Source organism: Microplitis demolitor, chromosome 2 (genome assembly GCF_026212275.2).
Source record: "Microplitis demolitor isolate Queensland-Clemson2020A chromosome 2, iyMicDemo2.1a, whole genome shotgun sequence".
NCBI lineage: Eukaryota > Metazoa > Arthropoda > Insecta > Hymenoptera > Braconidae > Microplitis > Microplitis demolitor.
The window spans coordinates 18139980-18160432 of NC_068546.1; the positions used below are offsets into that span (position 1 = coordinate 18139980).

The 20453-nt window shown below is 30.9% G+C and overlaps 2 protein-coding genes and 1 non-coding gene across 3 annotated transcripts; all 3 read right to left on the minus strand.

Annotated features, from left to right (window-relative positions):
- Positions 1–1856: 1856 nt before the first annotated feature.
- Positions 1857–5752, minus strand: LOC128667360 (cytochrome P450 6k1-like; the record flags this gene model as incomplete). Its single annotated transcript, XM_053737029.1, has 5 exons — positions 1857–2020; positions 2087–2267; positions 2431–2705; positions 2863–3087; positions 5164–5752. Coding segments are annotated over 5 exons (1434 nt in total), but the record flags the coding sequence as incomplete, so codon positions are not given.
- A 6128-nt stretch (positions 5753–11880) lies between these two features.
- Positions 11881–19530, minus strand: LOC103568517 (helicase domino). Its single transcript, XM_053737030.1, is given in 7 exon segments — positions 11881–12010; positions 12012–12169; positions 12211–12390; positions 13495–14673; positions 14743–15030; positions 18441–19088; positions 19525–19530. Coding segments are annotated over 7 exon segments (2589 nt in total).
- LOC128667392 (small nucleolar RNA SNORA26) lies at positions 15154–15274 on the minus strand. The gene has a single exon (XR_008403364.1). It is a non-coding gene; the product is annotated as a small nucleolar RNA SNORA26 (small nucleolar RNA).
- Positions 19531–20453: the final 923 nt, after the last annotated feature.

Here is a 20453-nt window from a genome sequence, read left to right on the forward strand (position 1 = left end):
TCCAAAATCACTTTTGTAAACATAATTGAGTAATATTTTAAATATTTTTCTTAAACTTTTTCAAAAATCGACTTTCAGTCAAAAAATGTTGATGGCTTTTGATTTATGATACAAACCAGAAAAAAAGCTTTTTTCTGCTTTTGCATCCAGTAATCGTGTAAGATGTAATGTTTTGTTATGGAAATTGCTCACAAAAAATTTAACTTGATCAATTTTTTCTAATATGCAGAAATTTTTTTTTGGGCCTTTTTTAAGGGATACCCTATTTTGCCCGCCAAAGTGAAAATTTTTTGTTTCAACGGCAACTGAAATTTTTGTTTATTTACTTCGCATATCATTAAAAACAAAAAGGTTTAGCGTATTTGAATCCTTGGAACCATAGTATTTCCTTAAGTACCCCGCTTTGCCCCCCCCCCCTGCCCCTACGTAATTAAATATTTATAGATTTCATATCATTGAAGCCTGATCAGATCTAAGTATATAAGGACTTATATATAATTAGACCTGATCATATATAGGCTTATATATCATTATACCTTGCTTTCATCACTTAGATCTGATCAGATCTAATTATATATAGACTTATATATAATTAGACATGATCATATATAGGCTTAATTATGATTATACCTAGCCTTTATCAGCCAGGTCTGATCAAATCTAATTATATATAGGTTCATATATGATTATATATAATTCCATGTATGACCATGTATAATCATATATAATTCCATATATGATTATATATAATTATATATAATCTTATATATAATCATATATACTCATATATACTTATATATAATCAGATAAAATCATTTTTTATCGGGCATATATTTTTTAATTGAATGCGTAAAAGTCGTCGCAAATGCAAATGATATGTTCACAAGTACGCCATGTATTTGAATAGATAATTCCCTCCAAATACGTGTGGCTTTTCAGCCAAAGTCGTAGCGTGTTTCGCCGTATTTAAAGTCGTGGCGTATTTGGCTCAAGTCAAACCAAGTTGGCTCAAAGGTTTCTTTTTATCAGTGTGTGTGTAAAAGTCAATTACATCGTGTTTTCGACAGTATATAATTATCAATTCAATTTATTAATTCTGGTTTACTTACTAAATTGCGTAAAAATACCGTCAGTTTACAAATATTTCATTTTTCCATACATGAGAATTTGGACTTTATTAACATAGGAATAATTTCTATGTTAACATAGAAAATTTTCCCATGTTAACATTGAGGGATTTCCTACGTCATTAAAAAAATTTCAGCAATTTTAACACAGGAATTTTCGCAATGTCTGCATAGAAATTTTACCTACGTTAACATAATAAAAATTCCTATGTTAACATCGGAAATGTTACTATATTATATAGTGATATTTCCAATGTCGGTATAGAAAAATTTACATTGCGATTTAGAATTAATTCGTATTTAATAAAGCAAAATTTTCTATGTGACATAGTTACAATTCATATGTTGACATAATAAAACTTACAACGCTAACACAGGAATTTCCCCTAAGTAAAATTGGAAAAATTCCCATTTTTTTCTCTCCGTGTATTCAGTGTATTCACAAATTGTCCAAAAAATAAATTTTAAAATATGTATAATTACAATTTTTATATAAAACCGTACAATCAACGGAGAAATAAAGGTTGATCTAGGAGCTCCAATAATTTTAAGCCCTTGTAATTTTTGAAAATTGAAATATTTCTGTTATTTTATCACATTTACGGTACACAGCAGATCAGCTAACACAGAAATACAAGTAAACAGTTTTAGCTTGGTTTGTACCAAGTATAAGGTGTAGTCCAAGGCAAGGACCATTACCAAAATAATTTATAACTATGAGGACAATAATTATGGAACTAATTTTCTGAATTCAATATTTATTCCATTAGCAGCAGCAGTGAACGTCGACCGTGAATCCAATTTATTTATTTCTTCCGGTTTCTGAAAGACTTCATACTCGGATAAAATCATTGAAAGTACAACTTTTACATGCAGTTGTCCAACTCTCATACCTGAAATGTTTTAAAAACACCAATATCAGTCTTATTTATAATTTAAACTTCCGTCATTCTATTTACCAACACACATCCTAGGTCCGGCACCAAATGGAATGTAAGCGTCAGATATTTTTTTATCATCATTGAATCTTTCGGGATTGAATACATCAGGTTCATCGAAAAATTTTTCATCACCATGTAGTCCGTACAACGAAATATAAACAGGAGTACCTTTTTCAATAATTATATTTGTCTCAGGAATCTTAAATATAAATTACATAATATACTTATCGTTGTCAGTTTTTACCATTAAAAAAAAAATTATTTTTATAATTATTAGATAAAAATACTCTATATCTAGTATTTCTAAGAACGAATTATTTTTATATCGATAACAATTAATTAAAAATGAATAAATAAATTACTTTGTAATCTTCACGAGTATATCGATCAATAGTAGAAACAGACGGATGTAATCTGACGCCCTCAGCAATACACTGATCCAGGTATTTCATTTCATTAAAAGCTTCAAATGTCCACCCATGTTTATCAATAGCACGTTTTATATTTTCTCGTGCACGGTCTTGACAATCTTTTTTCTTCGCCAACTCCATAAGAGTAAAAGCTGACGTAGTAGAGCTTGATTCAAATCCAGAAAAAAATGTTCCTGATTGATACAGAAGATTTTCCCCTTCAAATTCTAAAAAAAAAAATAATTAATTATTTATATAGTTATTTATTTATTTATTCCTAAGCGCTCTACAAATAGAAGTACTAGTTCAGATTAATTTTTTTTTATTGTGTTAATTACAGAATCGCATTTAAACCTTGTAAATAAAAATATTTTAATAACTTACTGTAAATATTATTTTGTTCTCCATTTTTCAATTGTATGAGTGAATCAATGTAGTCTCCTCTCTTATTACCGCTTTTTTCACGTGACTCTACAGCACTCCAAAATACTTTACGCACAAATGTTGAGTCAAATAATATTGGTGAACCAATCAATTCTACAAGTTCCGGCATAAAAAATACCGTAACTAATGCTACCATACGTTTAAATCCATGGAAAAATTCCATAACTAAATTCAAATAAGTATAGATTTTGTTATTTTTATTTATTTATAAATAATATATAGTATATTGTGTGACAAGGGATGAAAGTATACTATTTCAGGCGAGAGTAAAGTTGACTGCCCAAGGCAAAGTCTGAAATCGTGTTTTATCCTGTGTTACGCCACATATTTTTCATATTACAGTCAAATTCCATTACCTCGAACAGTTATTCTACGGAGGAGCAGAAATTTACTAGAAATTCCGACTTATCGAATGCCACTTCTCCTTTGAATAGTACACCACACCACATGCACTCTTGCATCTATAGTACAACCTCGTTATAAGTTACTGGGTTATAAGTTACTTCTCCTCTATTCGTTTTCGCTCGTCTCGAAATACTACCCGCACTCCAGTTCCACTAACGCAGTTTTTCGGTTGTCGTGAAGAGTTTGCTTCTGCAGTCCTTTTATAAGTTAATAAAGTACGGCGTAGATAAATGACAAACATCAACTAACTTATAAAAGGACTCCGGACACAAACACGAAAACGACGCATACATATGCAGAAAACTGAGCGATCGCCAAGTAAATGATAAGAGTAGGGGAAATCCATTTCCAAGAAATTTTTCTCCTACAGCCCCTACCAGTAACTTCGAACCAGGTTGTACTGTACAAGTATAGCATTGAGTGCACAGTAAAAGACGAATCGTCAAAGTGTAAAAAAAAGCACATGTTAAAATTCTGAGTGTTGAATTTTAAACTCTTTTGTGTGTCAATTTAACATACAATATTTATCTTGTTTCAACTGTCACAATCGATTGATTTTTTAACACACAAAAATGTTATTCAAAAATTTGCATCATAGATATTTCTATCGGAAATTTTATGCTCTACAAAATTGTACATGAGCTCATAAGCTCTAAAACGTACGGTTCAAAAGTTACAGATATTTAAAAATTCGAAGAGCGAGCGTCACCTTTTAAAATTGAAATAAAAAATCGTCCTTTTGACAAGATTTTTTTTTTCGACGTATAGAAACTTTTTTTACAACACCCGAAAGAAAAACAAAATATCGATGTTTTTGGAGCACCCTATATATATATATATATATATAACAATACATATGATATTATTATTTTTATTATTATTTTTCTATTATTTTTACTAATCTTATCGTTATTTTTAATATTTCACTGCTCAAGAATCAATTATCTACAGTTGTTTCATTAAATTTAAGTTTACATTAATTAATGTAAAAAGTATTTTTGAGAAGTGTCCAAGTAACACAAAAGCGTATGTTAAATTCATCACTCTTCAAGTGTTGCAAATAACATATGAGTGTGTTAAAACTGAAGGTTACGTTTTCGAGAATTTTGACACTCATGACGTGTTACTTTTAACATACATAAGTGTAACTTTTTCAAAACAAACGACGTACGTTGAAATAACATATAAATAAGTGTCAATCGATCGTTTTACACACAATTTTGACGAATCCTTTTTTACTGTGTAGGAGACTAGCGTAGGCCGTAGTAGAAGTTCCGAGATTCAGAAAAAGTTCCGACTAAATGGACTTCGACTGTACTCGCATTGTTACTGGAAGTGTAAATATCAGAAGTTAGTCGAAATAGGCTAATTTCGGACCGATTTTATTTTTTATAATTTTTCAACCAACTGCTAGTTTGGTTGGTAATTAGAATGACAAATATTTAGAGTTAAACAACAATTACATGCGACTCTAAGAGGAATAAAATGAAATCAAAAATTAATTTAGCAGGCAGAAACTAACGAGTTTGAATACTTTCGAATCGATTTTCTTATGGGCATTTAACATTGCAAATCGTTTCGAATCATTTCTTTTAATCAGGGTGAGGCGTTCTATCTTTATCTGTAGTATGTTTACAATTTTTCACCAGATCTGCACCTGATAAAATATTTTTCTCTGATTGCGGGAAGAATGGCGCATACACTAATTTGTAACATGCGTTTTCTCATAAAAAAAAAAAAAAATGACGACTTTCTTCCCGCTAAGCAGCGCAGGAATTTGAGCTTTCGGCGCAAGTATGGCAAAAAACTATAATCATTTAAAAAATTAAAACTTACGAGATTTATTGAAATCAGAATCGGGATATTTAAAAGAGTCCGTTTTAGTTCCAAGAGCAACATTAGCAATAAGATCAGCAGTATATTTATAATTTATATCCTGAGCATCAATAACTTTAACTCCGTTATCATTAAAAGTTTTTTCTTTAATGTAATCCATCATAGGCTGAGCAGTTTCTATCATCAATGGAAACATTAGCTTCAATTTACCTCGAGTCAATGTCGGGGTTATTTTACTCCTCAAATATTTCCACGCGGGATTTTTCAATCCAAACAAATTTTTCATTCCAATGCTGTCTTTTTGCTGTGGCCCGGCGAAATGTCTATCGGAAAAATTATCAAAATCACGTATCAATATTTGCTTTATAATTTCCGGATCTCGTAACAAAAAACACGGCTTATGGAATATATAAAATCCAACATATGGAGCATCTTGAGGTGCACTGCGATAAATTTCTCCTAAATGCCATCCCGGTGCAGTACGAAACAAAATACCGTTTTTGAAATCACCAAATATTATATCCGTACTCGGCAATTGTTTCACACCGCGTCTTTTCCAATAATTTATTCTATAGTGACAATATAAATAAAAAATAAAAAACGTTATTGGTAATATAGAAAAATATTTAAGACTGTGAAAATTTAAATTGTAACGAAACACTTCCATTGTATTTATTATACGATACTCGTATCAGAATATAATTTTGAATTCTTTATATAAGTTTGCTTCCGTAATATAATGATGTAGATTGCTTGAGTATAATCATTCTTAAAAAAGTCAATAAAATCCAATTTATTGTGGTTTTGTAACCATAAATTTCACAACTCATTTGCGAAGCAACGAGATGTGTTCTGCTAACGCTTACTCCGTCCGAGCTCATTCACTCACGTAGAAAACATTTAACACTTGTTCAAGTATACTTAACAACAATAAAATTCGTATAATTTAAAAGATTATTTATTTATGAATGCAATTTCAAGTCACTTTTTTTATAAATAATGGTTGAGAAAAGAAACAAAAATATAAACAAAGCCTGCAATGCCCATCAGTATGTACGGATGTTGGTAAACACATCAGTAAAAAAAATATCAACTGATTAACATACTTTTTTTTTATTACACTTGAATTCTTAAATTGAAGAACCCTTATGAAAATCACAATTCAAAACCCTTCGTTTTAATTATAATTCAAATAAATCAAAAACAATTTATGAAAATAATACAGCTGTCATATTTTTTTATCAATAAGATTTTATTTCACTTTACTTTTTTTTTTTAATATTTTCTTGTATGTAGGCTATGTTTTTTTTTATTTTTTATTTGATTTGATTGTTTTTTTTTTTTTTTTTTGTTTAATCGACATTCAGAACAAATTCTCTTTATCTATAATAAAAATAAAAAAAAAAAATTTTTTTTATATTGTATAATTTTAATGACCGAAAAAAAATAAGAACTGAAAACTGACATAAAACATTTAGCTGCCATTGTTTTTTTGTGCACAACTCATTGTTTCTTCTTTATATTTTATTAATTATTTTTTTTTATTATTACAGTCAATCCTAAACTATATTGCGAGTATTGTCAGGCTCTCTATGTTACTTATTCATTTTTAGTCGTTTTTGATTAAAAAAATATTTTTTACTATTGAACGAGCAAATGAGTTGTGCACGGTTGGATTTTCCAACATTTTATAATAATTATTATAATTATGATACATAGTAAAACGAAATGAAAAAAACAGTTAATATTACTATAAAATTACTTGAGTTTATGTTTTTTAGCGCTTTTTCTATAAATTTGTGAAATTAAATTAATGCGGTAAATTTATTGCCGTAATAAAATAAAATGATTATAAAAAGAATAAAATATAATGAAATTACCAACAAAGATGTATACTACACATACAAGCAAAATTAGCGCCGATAGTCGAATCGGTAAATGTGGTCGCAGGAAGATTAAAATATTTTTTACCTATTTGGAAAAAATTATTTCTAGACAACAGCATTTTAACCTGGATAAGTGGTTATGAAATCTCGTTAAGTTAGACACCCAAATAATCATCAATACCAAAGGAATCATGTTAGTCCAAAACTGAATTTTCTCCGTATCAATCGTATTATCTTCTTTAATAAGTGATGATCTTGATTGGTGGAAGCAAAATATTAACAAGATTTTTATGCCGACTAAAAATCTCAGATTTGTATTAGAGATTTTTTCAGACGCATCAATGACCGGTTGGGACACATGCTGTGATACGAATGGAGCTCATGGTTTTTGGGATAAAAATGGATGTCATAATCCCATCAACCTATTGGAATTACAGGCTGCATTTTTTAGTTTAAAATGTTTTGCCAGTAATTTAAACAATTCTGATATATATACTTTTGCGTATTGATAATACAACTATAGCTTATATCAATCGGATGGGTGGAATTCAATTCAAAAATCTTAGCTATGTTCCAAAATTGATTTGGCAGTGGTGTGAGAAAAGAAACGTTTTCATTCATGCTTCTTATATCAGTTCAAAAGAAAATGAGATCGCCGATTATGAATCGCGTCGGTTAGAACCAGAAATCAAGTACAGTTTATCTTATTCTGCTTTTAATCGGTTATGTAATAAATTTGGTTACCCGGAAGTTGATTTGTTTACTAGTCGCATCCCTGGTAGGGAGGGACCACTGGATAAGGCTCGGACCAGGCATTGGCCAGTCGTCATGCCAGAGTTTCGAGCCTTGGCGCGAGCCTTGGCTAAACATCGGGCCAAGGATTGGCCCAGGCCTAGGATGATAACTATGTCGCCAAGCCTTGGCAAACAAAAAAAACAGGCTTGGGCCAAGCCTTGGGAAACGAAAAATCGAGCCTTGGCCAAACCTCGGGAAGCAAAAAATCTGAAGCTCGCCCAATGCTCGATCTAAAATATTATTGTTTAAATTAATAAATATAATTAAAAAAAAGTTTGATCACATTTTTATCGGCATTACATCGGAGTGTAATTAACTAATTTCTGAATTAATGGGAAATAACGAATAAAATTATTTGGACGCTACCGGGGTTCAAACTGAGATCCTTCTGTTTACTAGGCCGGGACGGTATTCACTGTGCTAAATCTGATGTCCAGATAATCATGATTTTTTTGCTTGTTGAATTATTTAAATACAATTTAATTCAAAAATATTAGATCGTAAAGATGAGGTGACATGTAGTTTTCTTTAATGAACTTAAAATTGTCTGTTGAGTAATGAAATATATTTATTAATTTGCAATTTCATGATTTGATATAAATGAATAAATTAAGAGTAAGATCAAGTAGCATTATTAGGAAAGGGGGGGGGGTAAAAGGGGGTAGAGTAGGCAAATCGGAGTACTCCCAAAATATTTAAAAAAAAAAAAAATTTTTTTTTTTCATCTAATTGCTATAAATCCGATATATTTGCGCATTTTTAACCCTACACATAACACCTGGGGCAAAATGGACCATCCGAAAATTCTGAAAAAATGATTCATATTTTTATCATCAAATCTAAAAAAATTTAATATATTAATCCACTTTTCGGCTGATTCTCTATACCTGGGGCAAATTCAGCCACTAAAAATATTCGAGAATAATATTTTATTTATTAATCGATAAAATTTTTGAAATAATGCTAAATAATCTGTAATCTAAAAAATAAAAAAATACGTTTTTTGGGTTCGAAATAATAGCAAATAAAAAATATAGAATTGTTAATTTTTTTATTGAATAACAATTGGTAATTAAGCTAATCGAAGGGAAACGATTTATTAAGCCAATGATGTGAAATGTTATTTTTCTTCATGTACAAATTTTTTTTTTCAACTTTTTTAAAGAGTACCCCATTTTGCCCGCCAAAAATAAAAATTGCTTGTTTACTAAAGTTTTGTACATAGCAGTAACTAATCAAATGGAAATTATTGATATTAATCGTATACTCGGTAGACCGTTATGCCCTGGTCTTCTATATATATATATATATATATATATATATATATATATATATATATATATATATATATATATATATATATATATACATGTAAAGTTGATAATTTGAATATTAAATAAAAATTTAATCCAGGCTGAGGCATTGGCCAATGGTCAACGGTCAAGGCTCGATTTAACAAAAATTAAACTATCGGGCCTGGCCCTGGCCGAGGTTCGGGCCAATGATCACTACCCAAGGCTCGGCTTAATTTAATGAAACCAATGGACCAAGCCTCGGCCTAGACTTGGACCAATGGTTAGCTGCCAAGGCTTGGCTAAACGTAATCAAACTATCGGACTAAGCCCTGGCCGAGGCTTAGGCCAATGGTCAGCTGCCGAAGCTTAGAAAGTGACAACAGGGCCAAGGCTCGGCCTATAGTCATCCTTGGCGATTCCTACCTGGGATTAGTACTAAATGTGATAATTATGTTTCGTGGAAAAAAGATCCAGGTTCTTTTGCAGTTGATGCTTTTACCTTAGACTGGAGCACATTTTTTTTTATGCTTTTCCTACTTTTTCATGAATCCCAAAAGTACTAAAGAAAATTGAAAATGATAACGCAAGAGGTTTATAAATAGTTCCACATTGGCCATCACAACCATGGTTTCTTTGATGTATGTTATTGTTTGAAATATCACCAATAATTTGCAAGCCAAACTTAAATCTTCTTTCTTCTTCTGATAGGCAGCTTCACACCCTTCACCGCCAACTTCCCCTGGTGGGAGGGCTCTTACAAAACAAGCTTCAGCTCAAGCATTAGCTTCAAGAAGACTTTCTTCTAATACTAATGATATAAGTTTAGCTTCTTTATCTGATTCAAGTTTATGGCAATTCAACACAGCTCTCAAAAAAGGGTGTAATTTTTGTCATCTTACAGAAACACCAATTTTCACCGCTAAAATTCCAGATATTTTAAGGTTTCTGACAAGTGAAGTTGATAAAGGTGTATCTTACGGTTGTACAAATTCACTCACATCAGCTATTGCCTTAATTTGGGTTTAAGAGTTGGGTGAAAATTCGGATGTTAAACGGTTTTGCAAAGGTGTTGCTAAAATTCGACCACCTCGTCCTAAATATGATTATACTTAAGACCCAAAACTCGTCCTGGATTTTATTTCAAAATGGATCCCAAATAAAGAAATTTCTCTAAAAAATTTAACCCAAAGTTGCGACACTGATGGCACTCACAACTGGTCAAAGAATGCAAACTTTGTCTGCAATTAATATGTCTAATATTGAAAATTTGAATGATCGTATTGATATAAAAATTCCTAAAACGTTGAAAACTTCAGGACTCAATAAGGTTCAACCCAATTTAGTCCTTCCTTTCTTCAATGAAGATACTTCCATCTGCGTAGCTTCAGCACTTTTAGAGTATGTCAATTGCACTGAAGTTATCAGAGAAAATGAAACAACATTATTTATTTCTTGGAAAAAACCTCATAAAGCAGTTTCTGAACAATCACTGAGTAGATGGATTAAAGAAGTACTCCAATTAAGTGGTTTAGATACTTTAGATTTGTTCTATGCTATTATCCAGAATCGGTATACATTCAACCATAATTGATCTCTTGATAGCAATAAAGACGCCGCCACCTCGTTCAACCCCGCAAGATAAATAGTCTCTATCTCTCCTGAAGATAGTAAAAGATTCGTCGAGCTAAATCCGGAGGTGGAAATATTTTTCGGAAATTCCGTCATGAAGATGAATGCAATAGTTAGATTTCCATGAAAACTATTAACAAATAAATTAATTTCAATTGAGATTTTTTATTTATTTTGTTTAATATCTATTATACATATATATATATAGTACATACATAGATATCGTTTTCAATATCAAACATGATGACATTAACGCAATTACGACAATCAAATTGTTCAGTCTACGATATTTATTATTTATTATTCATTTTAATATATATTTATATCTTAAAGATGTACAGAACATTAAATTAACTAATTTAATTCACTCACCAATCAATCACTTTTATATCTTACTTTTTTTTATTTATGTTCCTATTAAATATTAAATCAAACCGAGATCAACTTAATCCCAGATACTATTCATACGAGTTTACTCTCCAGTTTATAAATTAAAATCTACACAACCAACACAACACATATGTCTCACTATATTAATTTTACTACTCCATTCAAACAAAACAGCCAAAATATTTATTGTTTATATCCTTGATTTATTTTTTCAAATATAAAGCTAGTAAATTTTAGCCTCTCATCAAAAATTACAATCATTCCTTTGTTATAATAATTAAATTACAACTTATAATTAAATTTATTATTAAATTATACTAATAAGCGTTTCGATAAAAAAAAAAAAGAAGTAAAAAAAAAAATACAAACTAAACATAAAATGAATTTTTTTTAAAATCCGTTGGCTCTAATCCAAATCATTAGTTAGTTACAAAAAAAAATTTATCTTAATTACACTTAACTAAAATTAAATCTATTTTAAAATCTAAAAAATAACATCTCATTTAACTCTTATTGTAAACAATATTGCAATTTAATATAAACAATAATTATAATAATGACCGTGACTGGAATGTTGATGTAAATAACATGACAAAATAAATCTGAAGTCAATTAATATTAAAAAAAAAAAAAAAAAAAAAAAACATTTATATATATATATATATATATATATATATATATATATATATATATATATATATATATATATATATATATATAATTTATTTAGCTAACGGATCTTGTTGACTATTAGACGCCTGAGGTTGTGGTTGTTGTGGTTGCTGCTGCTGCTGCTGTTGTTGTTGTTGTTGTTGTTGTTGTTGTTGTTGTTGTTGTTGTTGTTGTTGTTGTTGTTGTTGTTGTTGTTGTTGTTGTTGTTGTTGTTGTTGTTGTTGTTGTTGTTGTTGTTGTTGTTGTTGTTGCTGTTGTTGTTGTTGAATAGCTTGCTGTTGCTGCTGCTGCTGTTGAATAGCTTGTTGTTGAAGCATTGAGTGTGCGACATTCTGTAGTCTAACTTGACTTGGACCAGGACTACCTCTCGCAGTAGTAACAATAGGCTTAGCTTGTTGCGGTAATGCCTGCCTTAATTGGGCGCTGCTTGCAGTAACAACTTGAATTGTTTGTTTTAATGCGTTTGATGATGAAACAGATACTGGAATTACTCGTGTTTGTAAAGGCGGCTTTGTTAGTACGACTTGTCCGGAAGGAGTCACACCAGTTCCAGCTGATACCTAAATACAAAAATAAAAAAATTAATTATTAATTATAAATTGACTTTTGATAATTGGTAATTTATGTAGTAAAGGCTCCACATATTTTAAAAAATTTCAATGACCATAATATTTATAAATTCAAAATTAATTTGTAGAACATCATCTAGGGGCTTAAAATTTTTATTTTAACTGGTTTAAAAATAGTATTGAAAAATTGTCGTTCACTGTAAAAAGAGCGGTGTTAAAAATGGACTCATTTAAACTTCGCGCGGTGTTAAAATGAAATTACACCGGCCTAGGAGGCGTAATTCGGCGGTGTTAAAATACCGATGTAAATACGGAATAACTGGTGTAAAAGTGGGGTAAATTGCGTCCGCTTGGAGTATTAACTTTTAAAAGCTAAGTAAAATATTTTAACACCGGTAAAGAATATTTACACTGGCAGCGGCGTTTTTTCCCACAGCTTTCAGTGTTGAAATCTAACACCGCAAATTTTAACACCTACACCGCTTAGACTTACCCCGGTTATTTTTTACAGTGTAGTCATTAATTTCACATAATAAATCATTTTAAATTAAAAATAATAAAATTATTTATTGCCGTAAGATGGACGGTAATAAATGAAAAATCTCTTTAGTTTGCAAAATAAATTTTAGACTGTGAACAGTTTAAATTTACATACTTCAGTTACTCGATTACTATAAAATAATATATAACTGAAACATCTAAACAGATGCATAGGACTGGGTTATTATTGGGCTAACGAATTGAAGTTCGCTCCAGTGTTTTGGCACCGGACGGACTGATGAGTCTGTTGATGTACTGAAGACGAAACTTTCGTCTTTGATGACATTTATGTCACTTTTTACACATGATTTAAGTCTTGACAGTTGACTTAGGAATCAACTTATCCTGAATTAACGTTCTATCTCACAATGTACATGTTGGCAGTTTGTTGTCTAATAATGCAAAAAGTATTATCAATCCGCCGTTAGATACTTTCTGATGAAATTTATCCAACAGCGATATATACAATGCTAAATAATTAGTTATTAAAAATACGTGGAGTCCTTGTGCATAAATATCTACATAATAATAAACAAATATAAATTCATATTTTACCTGAGCAAATTGTTGCATAGTAGACGGTTGTACATTTTTAAAAACTTGCTGTACCGTGACAGTATTACATTTAGGCTGAACAATAAATTGGGCTTGTACACCAACTTTACCCGCCATTTGAGCAAGCTGAGTTACTTTTTGTCCAGTCAATCTCTTGGAATTGATCATAGGGTGCATACCAAGTTGACGCAGATGTTGAGACGTTGCTGCACCACGAACCATACTGGCTTTGACAAGTGCCGCCGTAACTGGTGTTCCACCAGCAACACCAGTCGCACCAGCAGCGCCACTCGTCGAGCTACCAGATTGTTGCGCATGAAGGCCAGCTTGTGTAAGAATCTGATGTGGTGTTAATCCCGAGGGTGACGACATTTGCACGACAGCTTTACCCTGCTGAAGTGCAACTTGTCTTTTAATCATAGCCGCCATGTCAGCTTCTGGTACAACACGTGATATAGATTTACCAACAGCTACCTGAGCTACAGTACCCGCGACAACACCTTGTTTCATTAAAGTTGCTCGTTGCTGTGGAGTTCCCGTAACAGCAACTGAAACTTTCTGTCCACTGGCTGCTGCCTGAAGTGCTTTTAGTTGCTGCTGATTAGCAGCATTGTAAGGCTGACGTACTAAAAGTTGTTGCTGTCGCGCGTAATACTGCAACTGACTGGGTGTCAACGACTTGGCACCTGGTGGCGCGGCCATTGTCACACTTACAATACCCTTCTGAGCTCCTGATTGTGCTACAGACACTAAACTACCAGTGGGAATACGTTGACCAGGTTGAAGACTTGCCACACTCACGACAGCAGTATTAGGCCGTACGTCTTGTATAGGCAAAGCGCTTTGACGAACTTTTAAAGCTGTAACGACTGAAGTACCGGTTGTTACTGCACTTGTCGCGCTGGTTGTTTTAATTGTTGGTCCAGCTGCAGTTACTGATACTATTTGAGATTGTAATTGTGAAGTTGTTGTATTTATAGCGGCTACTTGCTGTACAATTTGTTGCTGTTGCGAATTAATATGAATCTGTTGAGACTGAACTTGTGGCTGTGCTTGAGACTGTTGAACTTGTTGTTGAAGTTGAACTTGTTGTAATTGAGCTTGAACTTGTTGTTGAGCTTGTTGCTGTTGAGCTAATCGTGCTGCTGTTGCTACCGCCTGTTGTTCGGGTGTCAATATCTGAATATTAAAATAAATTATTTATTAAATAATTCAAATAAATTTAATAACAATTATAATAAAACTTACATTAACATTTTTATGTTTTTCTTTGGCGATCCTTTCAGCTCGACGAGTAGCAACTTCAATTGGTGACAGAGGACTGTCATATTGAATACCATGATCAGCCAATACGACCGCGTGTTTAGGATTTTTCAACGATGGATTTACCAGAAGAGGTTTTGTTGGTTCTGGACGTTTACTTGATACCATTTTAACTGTATCAATACGTTGAATACACATCAGTGTAAATGAATTGTTTTTATCGTGATCGTAAAGCTGACTCGTACGCATTGGACGATTTGATTTGTTGTGTTGCTATTTATAAATAAATAAATTAATTAGTTAGTTAAATGCAATGTATTATTTATTATAAATTACAAGAGACCTGACACTTAAACAAAATATACTCGTTAGAATAAATTTTGAATATTTATATTAAATTGTAACTCCAGACAGGATTCGCATAACGTAAAAAATTCCACTTATCCGTTACACGAGTTTTAATGGAGATTAAATTAATATTTCGCTGATTTATAAATAAAGACCAATCAAGATATAAGTAAATCAAGCAGGTTGTCGGCAGCGAATTATAAATTCTATTTATTTTTTTAAAATACTTTTGAACTTTAAATTTACGCCAATAAATAGACACTAAAAATTTAATGGTACTAGTTATCGTTCTGTATAGTAAATCAATTGAGTAATCATTACTACAAAACTATTAGCTGTTATTATATCACATGAAAAAAAATCTGGGCGTCGGTTGACCCTGCGGGCCAGCCCCAAAACTTCTCGCTGTTTTCGACCTCAAAGAGCTCGAAAACATTAGTGTGGATATATTTTCGAGCTCTTCGAGCTCGAAAATGCTATCACATGCAATCGTTTTTTTATGATCTTTTCAAGCTCTAACAAGTTACCTGTTATGCTGAAGTTTGAAAATTTAAGAATCGAAAATCATCAATGAAGCGGTTTTTAAAATTTAGTTCCTGATTATGTTCAGTAAAATAAGTGTATTGAGGCAGAAATCAATGTCGGGGATCAAAATCACGATTTAAATAAATTTTGACTCATGTAAGAAACAATAAAATATGAAATATCCGATAAAAATATTAAAAACTACGTTTTATCGATTTTTTTGTTGATAATATGATTTAAACTAAAAACCAAGTTCGATGACATTATATGATCAAAAGAAACCATAAAAAAGATGAGTTGGTATGATATCAGGCACATTTTGTTACGTTATATTATGATTTATCCGGAAAAAATAACATAAAATGTTATTTTTTTAACTTTTCAACGCCGATATCTTTTGAACTAATCAATCGATTTTGATAGTTGTCGGCGCGTTTTATTGAATTCTGGAGCTGATTAAAATTTGAAATCGATCGCGTCAGTCGTTTCGAAAATATTTAGAAAAAACCGTTTTTCACCATTTCTTTCTCCCGCGATAACTCTCGAACGAATTATCCGATTTTGATGTTTGAGGTGGGAATCGACGTGTTTTATTGAATACTAGAGCTGATTAGATTTTGAAGTCGATCGTATAAGTCGTTTTTCAGAAATCAATAAAAAACTAAAAAACTAATTTTTTTTGTTTTTTCGTAATTCGCAAATATTTTCGAGTATATTCGATCAAATAATCTGAAATTCTCAGGAAAGTTGATGGCCAACAAGCTCTTTCGATTGCTACCTCAACCATCCAAATCGATTCATTAGTTTAAAAGTTACAAAGAGTTTACATACACACACACACACTCGGCCATCATTCTGAAAATAGTCAGAATAGCTTCCTAGGACCTCAAAACGTCGACATCTGATGAAGTTGGTGAATGAATTTTAATAATACACGAAGGTATCTACAGTAGACTCTCGATTTTTTTCTGTTTGACCCTTTGTTCATGGCATTTCTAACTTTGACTGGCTTATACCTCTGCCTGCAGAACACTTTCCATACTGGTTTACCCGACAGTACGTTAGTGTAAGCGGTATAGTAAGCTATGTACTCAAAACTTAATTTTCATAAAAATATTAATAATTGAGAAACTATGATCTTAGCAGACTAATCTTTGTAATTTAAAATGTTAATTATTTTACAACGTACAGTTTTCTTATTTTTGATGTTTCTGCATTCTACTAATTTATATACACATTAAAAGAAATAAATTAAAGAGTAGCGAGAACGAATCGAGCATCGCACTATCGATTCAGCGGCAATTTTTATCCTTTGTGCTCTTACTTTTTCCCCTTTATTTATTAAATCTAAAGATCTAATAAAAAAGCTACTAACGTTTGAAGGAAAGTTTTTCAGAAATTTGTCGTGACAAATAGAATAACAGCTTTGATAGTACTTTGAATGAAAGCAACAATATAAGTACCTTGTCATTTAATGTTTGTAACAAAAATTTAACTAATGTTAATAATTTTATAACGGACAGATAGTTTACTTGTTTATAATGAAATTAAATAGTTATAGCTATATTTCATATACAGGGTGCCCACAAAGAAATGATTTCAAAATTTCCTGCTATTTTCCAGTTTTCCAATAAAGTTTTTCACATTTTTCCCTGATTCAGAAATTTATTTGTATCATTAAAATATTCAAAGTTTTTATTATTATTTCATTGTCAATAATTAAATCTGGTGATTAAATTATGCGAGAATAAAAAAAAAGTCAATAAAATAAATTAATATGACTTGCTTTCAGTTATTCGATGTTAAAGATATGTAAGTTAAAATATTTAATAAGAAATTTTATGATTAAAATAAATTCAAAATATACTAGTCACAAAAATTAAGGGATATTAAAAAAATTTCAAATTTTTAAGTGATTTTCAACAGATTGTAACTCGGAGAAAAATGGTGTGCAACAAGAAAAAAGAGAAATTGTAGCTTGAAATGTCTAGTTTTCTGATTTGATCTTGAAATTTTTTTAGTATGCACGATTCCGGAGCAATGAAAAGTCAACCATAGTTATCGAAAAAAAATTTATTGAAGCTCGGAGACCGTTTTTAAGACGAGCAAAAATTTGGAAATTTTTTTTTTTTATGGTTTTCTTAGGATTAATCCAGAACCGTAGATGGTAAAAAAATTTCAAGACCAGATCAGAAAACTAAACACTTTAAAGCTACAATTTTACGGCCATTTTCCTCCGAGTTATAGTCTGTTGAAAATCACTTAAAAATTTGCAATGTTTTTAGTATCCTTTAATTTTTGTGACTAGTGCATTATTAAAAAATTTTTAAACTATTAATTATCGCAATTAAATTTTCGCATACTTTTCGAAATTCCCTGACATTTCTATGATATTTCCCGATTGCATTAAATTCCCTAATAATTCCCGATATTCCCGGTTTGTGAAGACTTTATTCTTGTACAAATAAGCGTAACATTCACACAGACGTATCCCCACCGCCAATCACTACGCTTTTTAAACTTTTCTCGATTGTCTTCCAAATATCCGCGATTACTGGAAGAAAATCGAGTCTACTGCATTCCCCCTTAATACAATAAATATCAACAACTTACGTTATAATTATTACTATTCATTATCTGAGTGATAAGTTTTATTTATTGATGAAAATAATTATTATTCAGAATTTAAAAATTACTAACCATACAAAATTCCCCATAGTAATTATTACCATAAAATTATCAGTGTTGTAATCAAGTATTAGGTCTCTTATTTTAATACTAATTTTCATTCAAAAAAATTTTTAAATTACCTCAACCACGTGCGGTAACTTCATAAGACCTTTTTGTTTCTTTTGTTTCTTAGAAGTTGTATCATACATTATTTTTCCTTCTTCACGTGGAACAATGACCGATTCATATCGATACCGACACTGTTTAGGTGATCGGTATATACGTGAAGTATTATTAACAATATCCGCAACAAGATCCCAGTTAGGAGTATGTGCAGGTGATATGATCATTAAATTCAATGCCAAGCCTTGATACACTTGAAGAGCTTGCAACAATGCCCAGTCTTCGTGCACTAGCCAGTCTAGCATCGGTTCCGGCTCAATTGATTTTAATACCGTCGGTTTAACTCCAGTTATTGTTATAGGTGGACGTATTCCACGATGTTTGTGTAACTTCATATCACGTCGTGCCTTAAGTAACGCTGGAGTCGGACGATCAAACAGTGAACGTGGAGCAAATACAGATTCATCTTTATGACGAATTTTAGCCGGCCGTCGACCGTCTCGTTCATTCGACGTTGTTTCAGTCCGACTGCGCTTCAATTCTTTCTTGACATAAACAGGTGGCAATTGCGCTTCAGTCATTGGTGAATTTTCATAAAGAAAACCTAGAGAGTAGTCGACGTACACATCATTGTCAGAAGTTGGAGGCGTTGGTGGACACCACATCTATTCAATTAATTTTTAAATTTATATTAAAATTATTTATGTTTGTAATTAAGCGTAATCTCAGAGAGTGATTTCCTCCCGAACTTTTTACAAATATTCAATGACTTTCAACTGTCAAAGCGGTATTAAAATTAAAAAAAAAAATTGGAGCATTAATTGAATAAAAGACAACAAAGTTGCAATTGTCGCAGAGATATCGATTTTTGAAAAATTACTTAGTTATTACCAATTAGGAGTCAAACGAAATTTAGTAAATATAACATTCAAATGACAATTTTACTGAAATTTGTTTAACAAATTTCGTTCAACTCCTGATTGATGACAACGTTAAGTAATTTTTTAAAATTGAATCATTAAATATTTTTAAAAAGTAGGGGGAATTGTCTGAGAATGCCTTTAATTAATTTATTTTTTTGTTTGCTTAAATATTACTCACCGGCATTTGCTCCAGAGTATTTTCAGATAACCATACCTATAATTATTAAAAGAAACAAAAAAAAACTCATTTTAAATCAAATAAAAGTAAACAAATATAACAATAATAATAAATTAAAAAATAACAATCCAGTCGTTCATCAGTTGACTCAATATTGATTGCAGCGAAGATAACCAGAACTTAAACAACTTACCCATCAATTATAATTTTAAAAATCTTATATACATCTATGTAATAAAATAAAGAAACAAACAACAATAATAAATAAAACTAAAGTAAATGTAAGGATTAAGCAAAATTCAAAAGCTTCAAAACCGTTCTGGTATTCGCTACATTCATATATATCATCGAGGAATATATATAAAATACTCCTCACGCTCATAAATGTGCCTGCTTATATTCTGGCAGTCTCCAAGATAAGTTTGGAATGGCAAAGGCAGTGTTTTGGTGCCATTTAATAAACATGAAATTTAAATTATAAATTTTATATAAATATAATTCATTAAATGTATATAAAAAAAAAATTAAATTAATTTTTTTTTTTTTTTTGTTTTTTTAAATTAATTGTGCGGTCCAGACGGCCTTGCCACACCAAACATGAGATCAGTGACCTCCAAACATAAACAAGCACACTGAGCTAATTTTATTAAACTTTTTTTTTTTTAACTAATAAGTAAATCAATAATTTATAATTATTTGATTTTATAATTTAATTTTTTTTTTTTTTTTTTTTTTTTTTTTTTTTTTTTTTTTTTTTTTTTTTTTTTTTTTTTTTTTTTTTTTTTTTTTGGACACCAAAACGGAACTGAACCTTTGAACCTTGGAAACACACCAAGAAATAAGAAAACACATTATATATTGTAAGGAATATTTCGTTTATTTCCTTAATTTTTATCTCACACTCGATCATACAAAAAATACAGCCACAC